The sequence below is a fragment of the Arachis duranensis genome, unplaced genomic scaffold (genome assembly GCF_000817695.3).
Source record: "Arachis duranensis cultivar V14167 unplaced genomic scaffold, aradu.V14167.gnm2.J7QH unplaced_Scaffold_98708, whole genome shotgun sequence".
Lineage (NCBI taxonomy): Eukaryota > Viridiplantae > Streptophyta > Magnoliopsida > Fabales > Fabaceae > Arachis > Arachis duranensis.
The window spans coordinates 1-9,240 of record NW_026265262.1 but is presented as its reverse complement, the minus strand read 5'-3'; the positions used below and the strand labels follow the sequence as shown (position 1 = coordinate 9,240).

Sequence of the window (9,240 nt, the reverse complement as noted above, 5' to 3'; positions counted from 1 at the left end):
CTTTCGTTTCTTGCATTCTCTTTCTCCTTCTTCATTTACGTGCTTTTTCTCTCTGTTTTCTTTCTTCGTTATTCTTGATTTCCATTGTTTTTTGACATCAAGCTCTGAAATCATTTTTGAAGAAGAAGAAGCAGCTGAAGATGAGGAAGAGAAAGAGGAAGAGTTCTGAATTATGCATAAGGTGTACTTCAACAAATTTTGGGTGTATTTCTTAAATCCTTTGGGTGTATTTCTTAAACCCTTTGGGTATATTTTTGTAATCGTTTGGGTGAATTTTTGTAATCCTTTGGGTGTATTTCTGTAATCCTTTGGGTGTATTTTTGTAATCGTTTGGGTGTATTTCTGAAGTTCCATTATCTTCAAAACGATTGGCAAGAAACTCGTTTTCATGGAGGAAGAAGAAGAGTCATTCATAATGCATGGTGAGTAGCGCGCTTTGGAAACAAGAAGTGGTTGAATAACATGCATGTATTTATTCTTGAATGTGAGAGTGTAATGCGTGTGTGTTTTATTGGGCTTGTGCCAACTTGTAAGACTTGTAAACCAAAAAGGCTTGTATGTGTAGCAGGCCTCTAAATTTTGTAATTTTATCATGTGCAAATACTAAAACTTTAATTTAAAGGTAATTATTCATTTTTTTTTATTTCATCAACTTTCTCGATCGTTTTAGAAAAACTTAATTTCAATGGCTATTGGAGTAATTTTTTTACTCATTAGTAAAACTTTTACTAAGGTCCCTAATTAATTTCCATCTTTTCTTCATGTGAACTAAAACATTCTCTTGCTTTGTTATAAGAGTGAGACTTTTGGATTTATTGATTAATCAAATAAACAATAGAAGTCATGTTTATAGTGTGATCAAAATTAGGAATGTTCAAAACCGATCCAATCCGAACAAAATCGACTAACCGAACCAAAAAAACTGATAACCGAATAAATTAAAAACCGAAAAAACTGAAAAAATGAGATTTTGCAGTTTTTTTGCGATTCGGTTTGGTTTTCGGTTCTTATAAGAAAAATTCTAACCAAACCGAACTGAACCAATTTTATGAAAAATCCTAAATTAAACCTACCCCAAGCCCAAATGACCTAACAGCCGTAGCAACAACATAACCCTAACTCTTCTTGCCCCCTTTGCCTCCAATCCTCTGAACCTTCAGCAACGCCTTTTGCTCTCCCTTTACCTTCCTGTTCCTTCTTCTGCTCCGCGCCTCCACCATTGTTGCCGGCCTGCCGCTGGACAACACCAACCCTGACTCGCGTCCCGCGGCCCTGTTCTCTCCTTCTCCCTTCCTCGTAGCACCGCTCTCTCTCCGTCGTCCTTCCCGGCACAGCTCCACGCAACACATCATCGTCCTCTCCCAGCAGCACGCCATCACCATAGAGTATTGGTGTATATATGAAAGGAACCGGATGGTAAGTCAAGTCGGCATCGTGTGTTTCTATTTTTCTGAACATAAATAAACATTTTTTTTTTTAAAATCCCTAAATACTAAGAACCTCTTTCTGGGCTATTGTGTTGTGTGTGTGTTTTTGATTCAATCGTGTTTGCACATACTTGTCTCTGGTTTTTGCTGTTTGCTTTTTTTGATGGATAAAGGTAAAGCTTCCAAGGAATTAGAAACCTCTCTGCAAAACCTCGATTTGAATCCCCAATCCAACGTCAAGAACAAAATTTCCATTGCAACTAACCACCATCAATTTCAAGGTAATTTGGTTTTGTATGTAATCAATTTTATTTTTTCCTGAGGTGGGGTGTTTTGTTTTTGTTTGTTTATTGGTAAAGCTTCAAACTTTCTGAGCTCTATGATGAATTGCACTTGCTTTGTTTTTGGGGTATGGTCAATGAAAATTAGAAGAAAAAAAGAGGGAGGGGGGTTGGACAATTAATTAGCTTGTGTGACAATTTCAGATTCAGTTCCAATTTACAGAAAATTTGGGAATGGTGAATAAAATTCATTTGGAGCTTTTATTGAAGTTTGATTCCATATGATTATATACCTGTTTTGATTATGGTAGCTGATGTTGTGAAAGTAGCAGATTGTATACTTAGGGATTTTCCTTTGAGGCTTAGAATCTGTGTTTGTTTATTGTGACTTGTGCTAATGATATTCAAGGAAGTTCAGTTTGAGTTTTGCACCTTAATAGGATTGTTAAAATGTGTTTTATATTATTTGATGGAGCCAGTATGTATGTTCTTGGTTGTCTTGAGGTTTAGGTAGTTAACTCACGGATCATAGGTTTTGAGCCATGGCAGCGCCTTAATATGGTTCGATTTCGGGATAAAATTATATGCAGGACTACTGCCTAAGAAGATGAAGCCTCCAAGTTTGGTTAGCCTATGCATTGGAGTTATTGGAAAACATTTGGAGGATATTATTACGGATTTGCCGGAGATTGCTATCGGTTTGCCAGCTGAGATAAAGGTAGTTTTCTAGAGAATGATTCTACCTGTTAAATCTATTGATTGGTCATTTATTCATGCATATATTTCTGTAAAGAAAAATTTCGAAGTTGTAGCCTGCGCAATGCGAATGCACGTAAGAAATGTTTGTAAATTTTTTCTCTAGGAGAGCCTTTTTGTGGGTAAAAAAAAAAAACTGCTTTATTGCTTAATTTCATGAACAGCTTTATTCTTAAGAATCTTTTATTGTGCTTTGTACGGAAAAAGAGATCATGCATAAGATGCATTCTTACGGTTAAAGAATTAATTCTAAATGATAGACGGCAGTGGCAGCTATTGCGAGACGGAGAAAGTTGTTGAATGATGATGTCCTGATTGCATTAGCTGATACTTCTTGGGAATACCTTGATGTCTCTGGATCAGATGTTTCCGACGTCGGCTTGATTAAAGCAGCCGAAGTATGCAGATCAATTAAAGCTCTGGATATAAGGTATAGGATTATGATTCTGTCGAAACAATTACCAAGCAAACACGTTTGCCGCCGTGTCTAGTGTGCTTTTTTTTATATTATACTTCTCTCTCTTTTTCAGAGTCACTTGATATATTGAGACTATTTGCAGCCGATGTACCAAAATCACTGCTACTGGTATATCCGAACTTGTGAAGCACTGCCGTTTATTAGAGACATTGAGATGCGGGTACGTATCTCTCATCATTCATTGATAGTCATATTTCTATGTTATAACGTTTGCCTATTTTCAATGCTCAGAAGTTGAAAACCAGAAATTTTCTTAAATGGCCCATTTTAGTATCATGTTCATATGCCGGATTTCAATAGTTCGTATAAGTAAATTGAATTCTTTAAAAATGATCAAGATTCATGACATTATTACTTGCTTTTCTGTTCATAATGTCAAGATTTGACTTTGGTGCTTGATTTCTCCTCACAATGGTAACATTCTCTAAACTGGTGACTGGTGAGAGTTGTAGATAGCGAAAAAGTTCTCTCTTAACCTTTTTAAAAAATAAAGTATATTCAGAAAGTGGAATTTTTTTTTATGTAATTGAAGATTTAAGACAAGATTATTGGATAATGTTGCAGAGGGTGTCCGAGGAGCGATCATACAGCTCGGAGGTGCTTGAGTATATTTAAACCGAGGCTGGACTATGTCGAGGAGGATTCCTGGGAGGAGCTCGATACGAAAGAAATTTCAAGTGGCGCGCAATCACTCCGGTGGCTAGTATGGGTATGAACTATTAAATCTTTCTCTTTTGTAATTGAATGCAGATCTTTGTCCTCACTAATGCATGAGTCACGAGACGCTTAATTTTATGGTTTTCTTTCTGCAGCCAAACATCGACAATAATTCGTTAGACGAGATATCTACCGAGTGTCCGCGGATCATAGTGAACCTGAAGTCATCTCCGTTCGGGTTTATGGGAACTCAGGTTCCTTGGGAAGCGTTACGAAATACTGTATTGGATGATGTGGCTGTGAAGGATATTGATCCCAAGACATGGAGAGGGCGTGGTTTTGCAGTGAAGCCCGCTTCGCCCTCTCCTTCAACCTCCCCTGAATTATCAGTGGCCGAGAAATTCCGGCTCGCCTTTGAGGAAAGGGACAACCGGTTAGCTCCAAAGCGAGCGAAAAATGCACGGCAACACCAGCGTCGCGCAGTGCGAGAGTTGATGTTGATGAGCACAAGGGCTAAGGCAATGGTCTTGGCTTCACAAGCAAGCAAGTCTCTTCACAGCAGAAGCTCATAAAATTATCAGATCATGTGGTGTTTTATTACTCTGTATATATGTAAGAAATTTCAATAGTTCTTCACTAAATTTTTAGAAAATTTCCTTCAACAAGTTGGAAACATCACAGGCTTGAGATGAATGGAGGTGTGAGGTTTTGACAAAAGTGCAAATTTATTTGCATGCTGCTTGGTTTTGATGAAATTGATAAATTTAAGATGAAATCTAAACAGAGTACTCAGATAATTCAATATCCATTCTCTAGAGACTATTAACAATTTTTTTTCTTTTAATGTCAAATTTACAATAATAAATTAGCAAATGCTTGGTTTATATTCTTGTTATGGAGTTGTAAAAGCAAAGATCAAACATGACAACACAAAATATCACACATTGTTTGTACATAATAATAATGAGAAATATAAAAATTAAAAAATATTGAGTTCAATCGCATATTTATTTTTATTTCTTCCAGTATTTTCTAATTCGGTATTAGGCTGTGTTTGTTTCTGAAAACAGGATAAGACAAACTCTAAGAACAAGATATAAAGGCCAGAAATATAAAATTTTGTATTATTCTATTTGGTGATAAATTAGAACAAAGGATGAAAATATAATTTATTCTCATTTTTTTATTCAAAAAATTTGAGACGAAAATATAATAATAAAAAAGTATAATTATAAAAAATTAACAAGAATAATGAAAGAAAAAATAAAAAATAAGTTGTGTTTTTTGTTAGTGTCTTCATGTCTTTTTTGGACACAAAATACAATAATTCACTATTCTTTGGACATATTGTCTTTGTCTATATCTCCTTTGTCAAATACAATTTTGTGTTTTTGTCTAAGTGTCTTGTCTCTTCAACAAAGACAGCCTTAATAGCTAGTTTATTGTAAATTTAAACTTTATTTAAGAGTATATTATTATTCAATGAATAAATTAATTATTTAACTAACTCAAATCGGTGAATTGTAGAAACAAAATTATATATTCATGTATTAATACAATAATAAAATAATATTTTATGTAATGATGCCCTAAAAAATAAAATTTAATTGAAAAAATCGTAAAAAATGTTTTACAAAATGACAAAATTAAACTCAAAAAATATAACCACCTAGTCGTGAAGGCAGTATAAATTTAAAACTTTTAATTTTTGTAAACTTTTTTTTCAATTACTAGTTAATATTAGTCACAAAAAAAAGTTACTAGTTAATATTAAGCTGAAGCTTAGAAGCAAGCAAGGCAGAAGAGTAGTAGTAGTAACTAGAAACACACCAAGATGTGGAAGAGAGCCTTCGTCGGCGCCGCCACGGCCGCCGCCGCCGCCCTCCGCCGTCCATTCCCCTCGTTAATCCGCGGCGCCACCAGCAGCTCATCGTCCAACTCAATCTCTTCTGCCGTTAACTCGATGCTCCTCCGCTCCCTCAAAGACCACTATCTCGAAGTCGCCAAAATGAACATGCCCCCTGTAATGCTCTCTTCTTAAACCCTAAACCTCTCAAATTAGGTTTTATTTATTTATTTATTTTCTGATTCGTTATTTGTCGCAGAAAGTTGGACCTCCATCGCCGTTCACGATCGTAAAAGGCGCACTCGATTCTAACGGCCCCGTGCTGAAGCGGAACTACGGCGACGAAGAGATCACAATCTACGTCATGCGCTTGGCCGCCAACGACGACGAAGACGGCGACGGCGGCGGCGGCGGCGGAGTCATTGATCAACTGTTCATTCACGTGGATGTGTCGAAACCAAATCAGAACGAATGCTTGATGTTTCTGTGCGGATTATACGAAGATGCTCTGGGGATTCACTCAGTTTCAATGAGACCTAAGCTTCAAGAATCTGGTGGCGGTTACCTCCTCGTTCCTTCGCAATACGCTGGTCCATCTTTTGCGTAAGTTCACAATTTTTCTTTTTTAAATGTTATACCTTAAAAGTTTGTGTTTTTGGTTCAGTTCCTTTGCTAGGGCATGAAATGATGCAGCTAATTGTTTAATGATGTTAGTTTAAGCTCATTAGGAAGGTAATCAAACTCTGGTGTTCACAGGAACTGGAAAATTGAATTGCTGAACTTTTCCTGTATATCCTCAATAAGAGCTTGTTCATGATACAACCACTTATCTCTCCATAGAGAAGTCGACTTACCATTTCCAATAGAAACCCTCAGGTTCTCTTTCATGTCTTCTTTGATCTTTATCAAATCTCTCCAAAACTTTGAGTCTGATGCCCTATTTTCCATGTTCAGGATTGAATCTTTTTCCCTTCCATATTTATTGAAAAGGACTTTCGCCCACAGTGTCTCTTTTTCATGCATTAACCTCCATACTTGTTTCATAAAAAAGGCATCATTCATGATATGAAGCTTTCTCATGCCTAGGCCCCCATTTCTTTTCGTTTTACAGAGAGTGTCCCATTTCACAGCATGCAATTTTTGTGTGTTTGAGTTTTCTCCCCAAATAAATTTTCTCTGGCATTTTTCTACTTCATTGCAAATTCCAATAGAAATTTTTGTATGTAACATATCAAAATTGAGCATTGGACTGATTACAGTTTTTGCAAGAGTGATGCACCCTGTTAAGGATAGGCAATTGGCCTTTCATCCTTTTAATTTGCTCTTTGTTCTTTCAATAATGCTTTTAAAGTCTTCCTTCTTCTTTCGGTTGTTTGTCAAGTAAGCACCTAAGTATCTTCCTAGGCATGGCACTTCATGGAAGCCGCATATCTCCTTTATGCCTACTCTTTTGCAGTTGGGAACGTTCTTAGAGAATACAATGGATGTCTTTTCTGCATTGATTTTGAACCCCGATGCAGCTCCAAATTCGTCTAGAGTTTCAAGCACAACTTTCATTTGATTTTCCGTTGCTTCCGCAAACAGCAAGAGATCATCAGCAAAAAGAAGGTGTGATATTTGAGGTCCTCTTTGTCCCGCTTCCATTGGTATCCACTTTTCCTTTATAACGGTCTTTTCTATGAGTTGCGAGAGCTTGTCCATAGTGATGACGAAAAGGTAAGGGGACAGAGGATCCCCTTGCCTTAGTCCTCTATTTGGCTTGAACATATCAAGTTTCTCGCCGTTCCACAAGATCTTGAAGGAAACTGATGACACGCACTGCATGATGATGGAGATAGTTTTTTCTGGCATTCCGTACTCCAAGCAGCATTTTTCCAAGAAACGCCAGTTCAAACGATCATAAGCTTTTTCAAAATCAATTTTAATAGCCATAAAAGAATTTTTCCCCTTCATTTTTCCCATGGTATGAACCATTTCTTTTGCAATGATGATGTTGTCATGGATTAGCCGACTTGGAATGAAACTCGACTGATTCGGAGCAATTCTTTCATTCAAAGTGGGCTTTATCCTTTTGACCAGAATTTTGCTCAAACACTTATATATCACATTGCATAGGGCAATGGGTCGAAATTGAGAGACAAATTCAGGCTGGTTGATCTTGGGTATAAGTGTTAGAAGAGTTTGGTTTACCTGTTGTATTGAGGGGGGATCTTGCCATAGTTTCTGAATGAAAGCGCAGATGGAGCATTGGAGGACCTTCCAATTTTCTTTAAAGAACAGTGCGGGGTACCCGTCTTCTCCAGGCGCCTTTAGGGAACCTATGCTGTGGATAGCTTCTTCAATCTCACTTGGATTGGGCATTCTTTCTAACATCTGTCTCTGTTCTTCTTCCAATCTTTTATATTGCCAGCTGCATCGAATAGTGGGGCGCTCTGGTCTTTCATCTCGGTATAGGTCAGTGAAGAAATTTGAGACTATCGATTTTACGGCTTCTACCTCTTCACACCAGATACCATTATTGTTCCTCAGCTTCACTATCTTGTTCTTCCTTCTTCGCACCAGAGTTTTTGTGTGAAAATATTTAGTGTTTCTATCTCCTTCTACTAGCCACTTTTGTCTGGATTTTTGTAGCCAGAAGATCTCCTCTTGATCCAGGATTTTTTCCAATTCCTCCGAGAGGTCTTTTTCCAGCCCATCAAGAAACTTGTTCCTACCATAAAGCCTAGATTTTTGTATCCCTTGAATTCTATTCAAAATCCTCCTCTTCTTTCGAAATATGTTACCAAAAGTTTCATTATTCCATTTTTTCAGACTTTCAGTTAAATTGTTTAAGGCTACTGGAAAGTCATACTCATTATTCCAAGCACTTCTAATAACATTTGGGAGGTCCTCATGTGTATTCCACATGGCTTCATACCTGAAAGGTCTCTCTCCTTGGGTGCTAGTCTCAGGTCTTGTGTATAGCAGCAGAGGGTGATGGTCTGATTGTATTCTTGGCAGCACCTCCATAAATGCATTTGAGAAATTTGTACGCCACTCTGAGTTACATAAAGCTCGATCCAGCCTTTTATAAACTCTTTCTTGGCCTTCTCTTATTCCCCCCTTCCATGTGAATCTTGATCCAGAATAGCCTACGTCTATGAGGTTGCATTTGTCAATCCAGCCTCTGAAACGTCTACACGCATGGGCATCATTTCCCCCTCCTCCTTTCTTCTCACTTTGCTCTGCGATGTCGTTGAAATCACCTATCATCAGCCACGGTAAGTTCATGTTTCTTGAGATGTTGTGCAAAAGCACCCACATTTCTTTTCTTTGTGCTTCCTGTGGACTCGCATACACAGCCGTAAGGCTCCATCTCCTCCGTTGATTGTTTTCAATTTCCATATGCACAAATTGCTTGTGGGTTGACATAACTTTGATTTTGAAATCATCATTCTTCCAGAGGATCCAGATCCCTCCAACAAAACCGACAGCTTCTTCGACTATGGCATGATTGAATCCCATTGCCTTAATCACCTCTCTTGCTTTATTTCCGCTACATTTGGTTTCTACCAGAATAGTAAGGTCAGGTTTCTTTTGGTTTTGCAACTCCCTGAGGGTGCGAATGGTACCTTTGCTCGCTGCCCCTCTAATGTTCCACATCATGATCTTCATTATATAACGCAAAAGTCTTATCCAAAACTCTAATCCAAAACAAAGACACCCTAACCCAACAGGTTGGGATAGCAAAGAGGCTCAAGGCCTCTTAATCATCATGCATATCCTCCCTCGTTAATGAAGGAGGTACTTCTTCCT

At 37.7% G+C, this 9,240-nt stretch overlaps 2 protein-coding genes across 3 annotated transcripts; both read left to right on the top strand.

The window, feature by feature from the left end:
* The first annotated feature begins 1,094 nt into the window (after positions 1–1,094).
* Positions 1,095–4,396, top strand: LOC107472432 (uncharacterized). 2 transcript variants are annotated; one of them, XM_016091962.3, is made up of 7 exons: positions 1,095–1,416; positions 1,601–1,708; positions 2,299–2,426; positions 2,725–2,894; positions 3,025–3,102; positions 3,507–3,651; positions 3,755–4,396. In XM_016091962.3, exons 3-7 carry the CDS (start codon positions 2,316–2,318, stop codon positions 4,169–4,171), a joined length of 921 nt encoding a protein of 306 aa, XP_015947448.1. In that variant the 5' UTR covers positions 1,095–1,416; positions 1,601–1,708; positions 2,299–2,315; the 3' UTR covers positions 4,172–4,396. The 2 variants fall into 2 exon arrangements, with proteins under 2 accessions (XP_015947448.1, XP_015947447.1); XM_016091961.3 differs by lacking the exon at positions 1,095–1,416 and having other exon boundaries at positions 1,462–1,708.
* A 994-nt stretch (positions 4,397–5,390) lies between these two features.
* On the top strand, positions 5,391–6,180 carry LOC107472431 (uncharacterized). Its single transcript, XM_016091960.3, has 2 exons — positions 5,391–5,622; positions 5,705–6,180. The coding sequence occupies exons 1-2, from the start codon at positions 5,434–5,436 to the stop codon at positions 6,050–6,052; spliced, it is 537 nt and encodes a 178-aa protein (XP_015947446.1). The 5' UTR covers positions 5,391–5,433; the 3' UTR covers positions 6,053–6,180.
* The last annotated feature ends 3,060 nt before the right edge of the window (positions 6,181–9,240 follow it).

Bases quoted from the DNA above. Each gene is read 5' to 3' on its own strand.
- LOC107472432 (XM_016091961.3), top strand. From the start codon at position 1,591: ATGGATAAAGGTAAAGCTTCCAAGGAATTAGAAACCTCTCTGCAAAAC. The intron at 1,709-2,298 runs GTAATTTGGTTT...AATTATATGCAG, and splicing joins TAACCACCATCAATTTCAAG to GACTACTGCCTAAGAAGATG. The intron at 3,652-3,754 runs GTATGAACTATT...TTCTTTCTGCAG, and splicing joins CACTCCGGTGGCTAGTATGG to CCAAACATCGACAATAATTC.
- LOC107472431 (XM_016091960.3), top strand. From the start codon at position 5,434: ATGTGGAAGAGAGCCTTCGTCGGCGCCGCCACGGCCGCCGCCGCCGCC. The intron at 5,623-5,704 runs GTAATGCTCTCT...TATTTGTCGCAG, and splicing joins CCAAAATGAACATGCCCCCT to AAAGTTGGACCTCCATCGCC.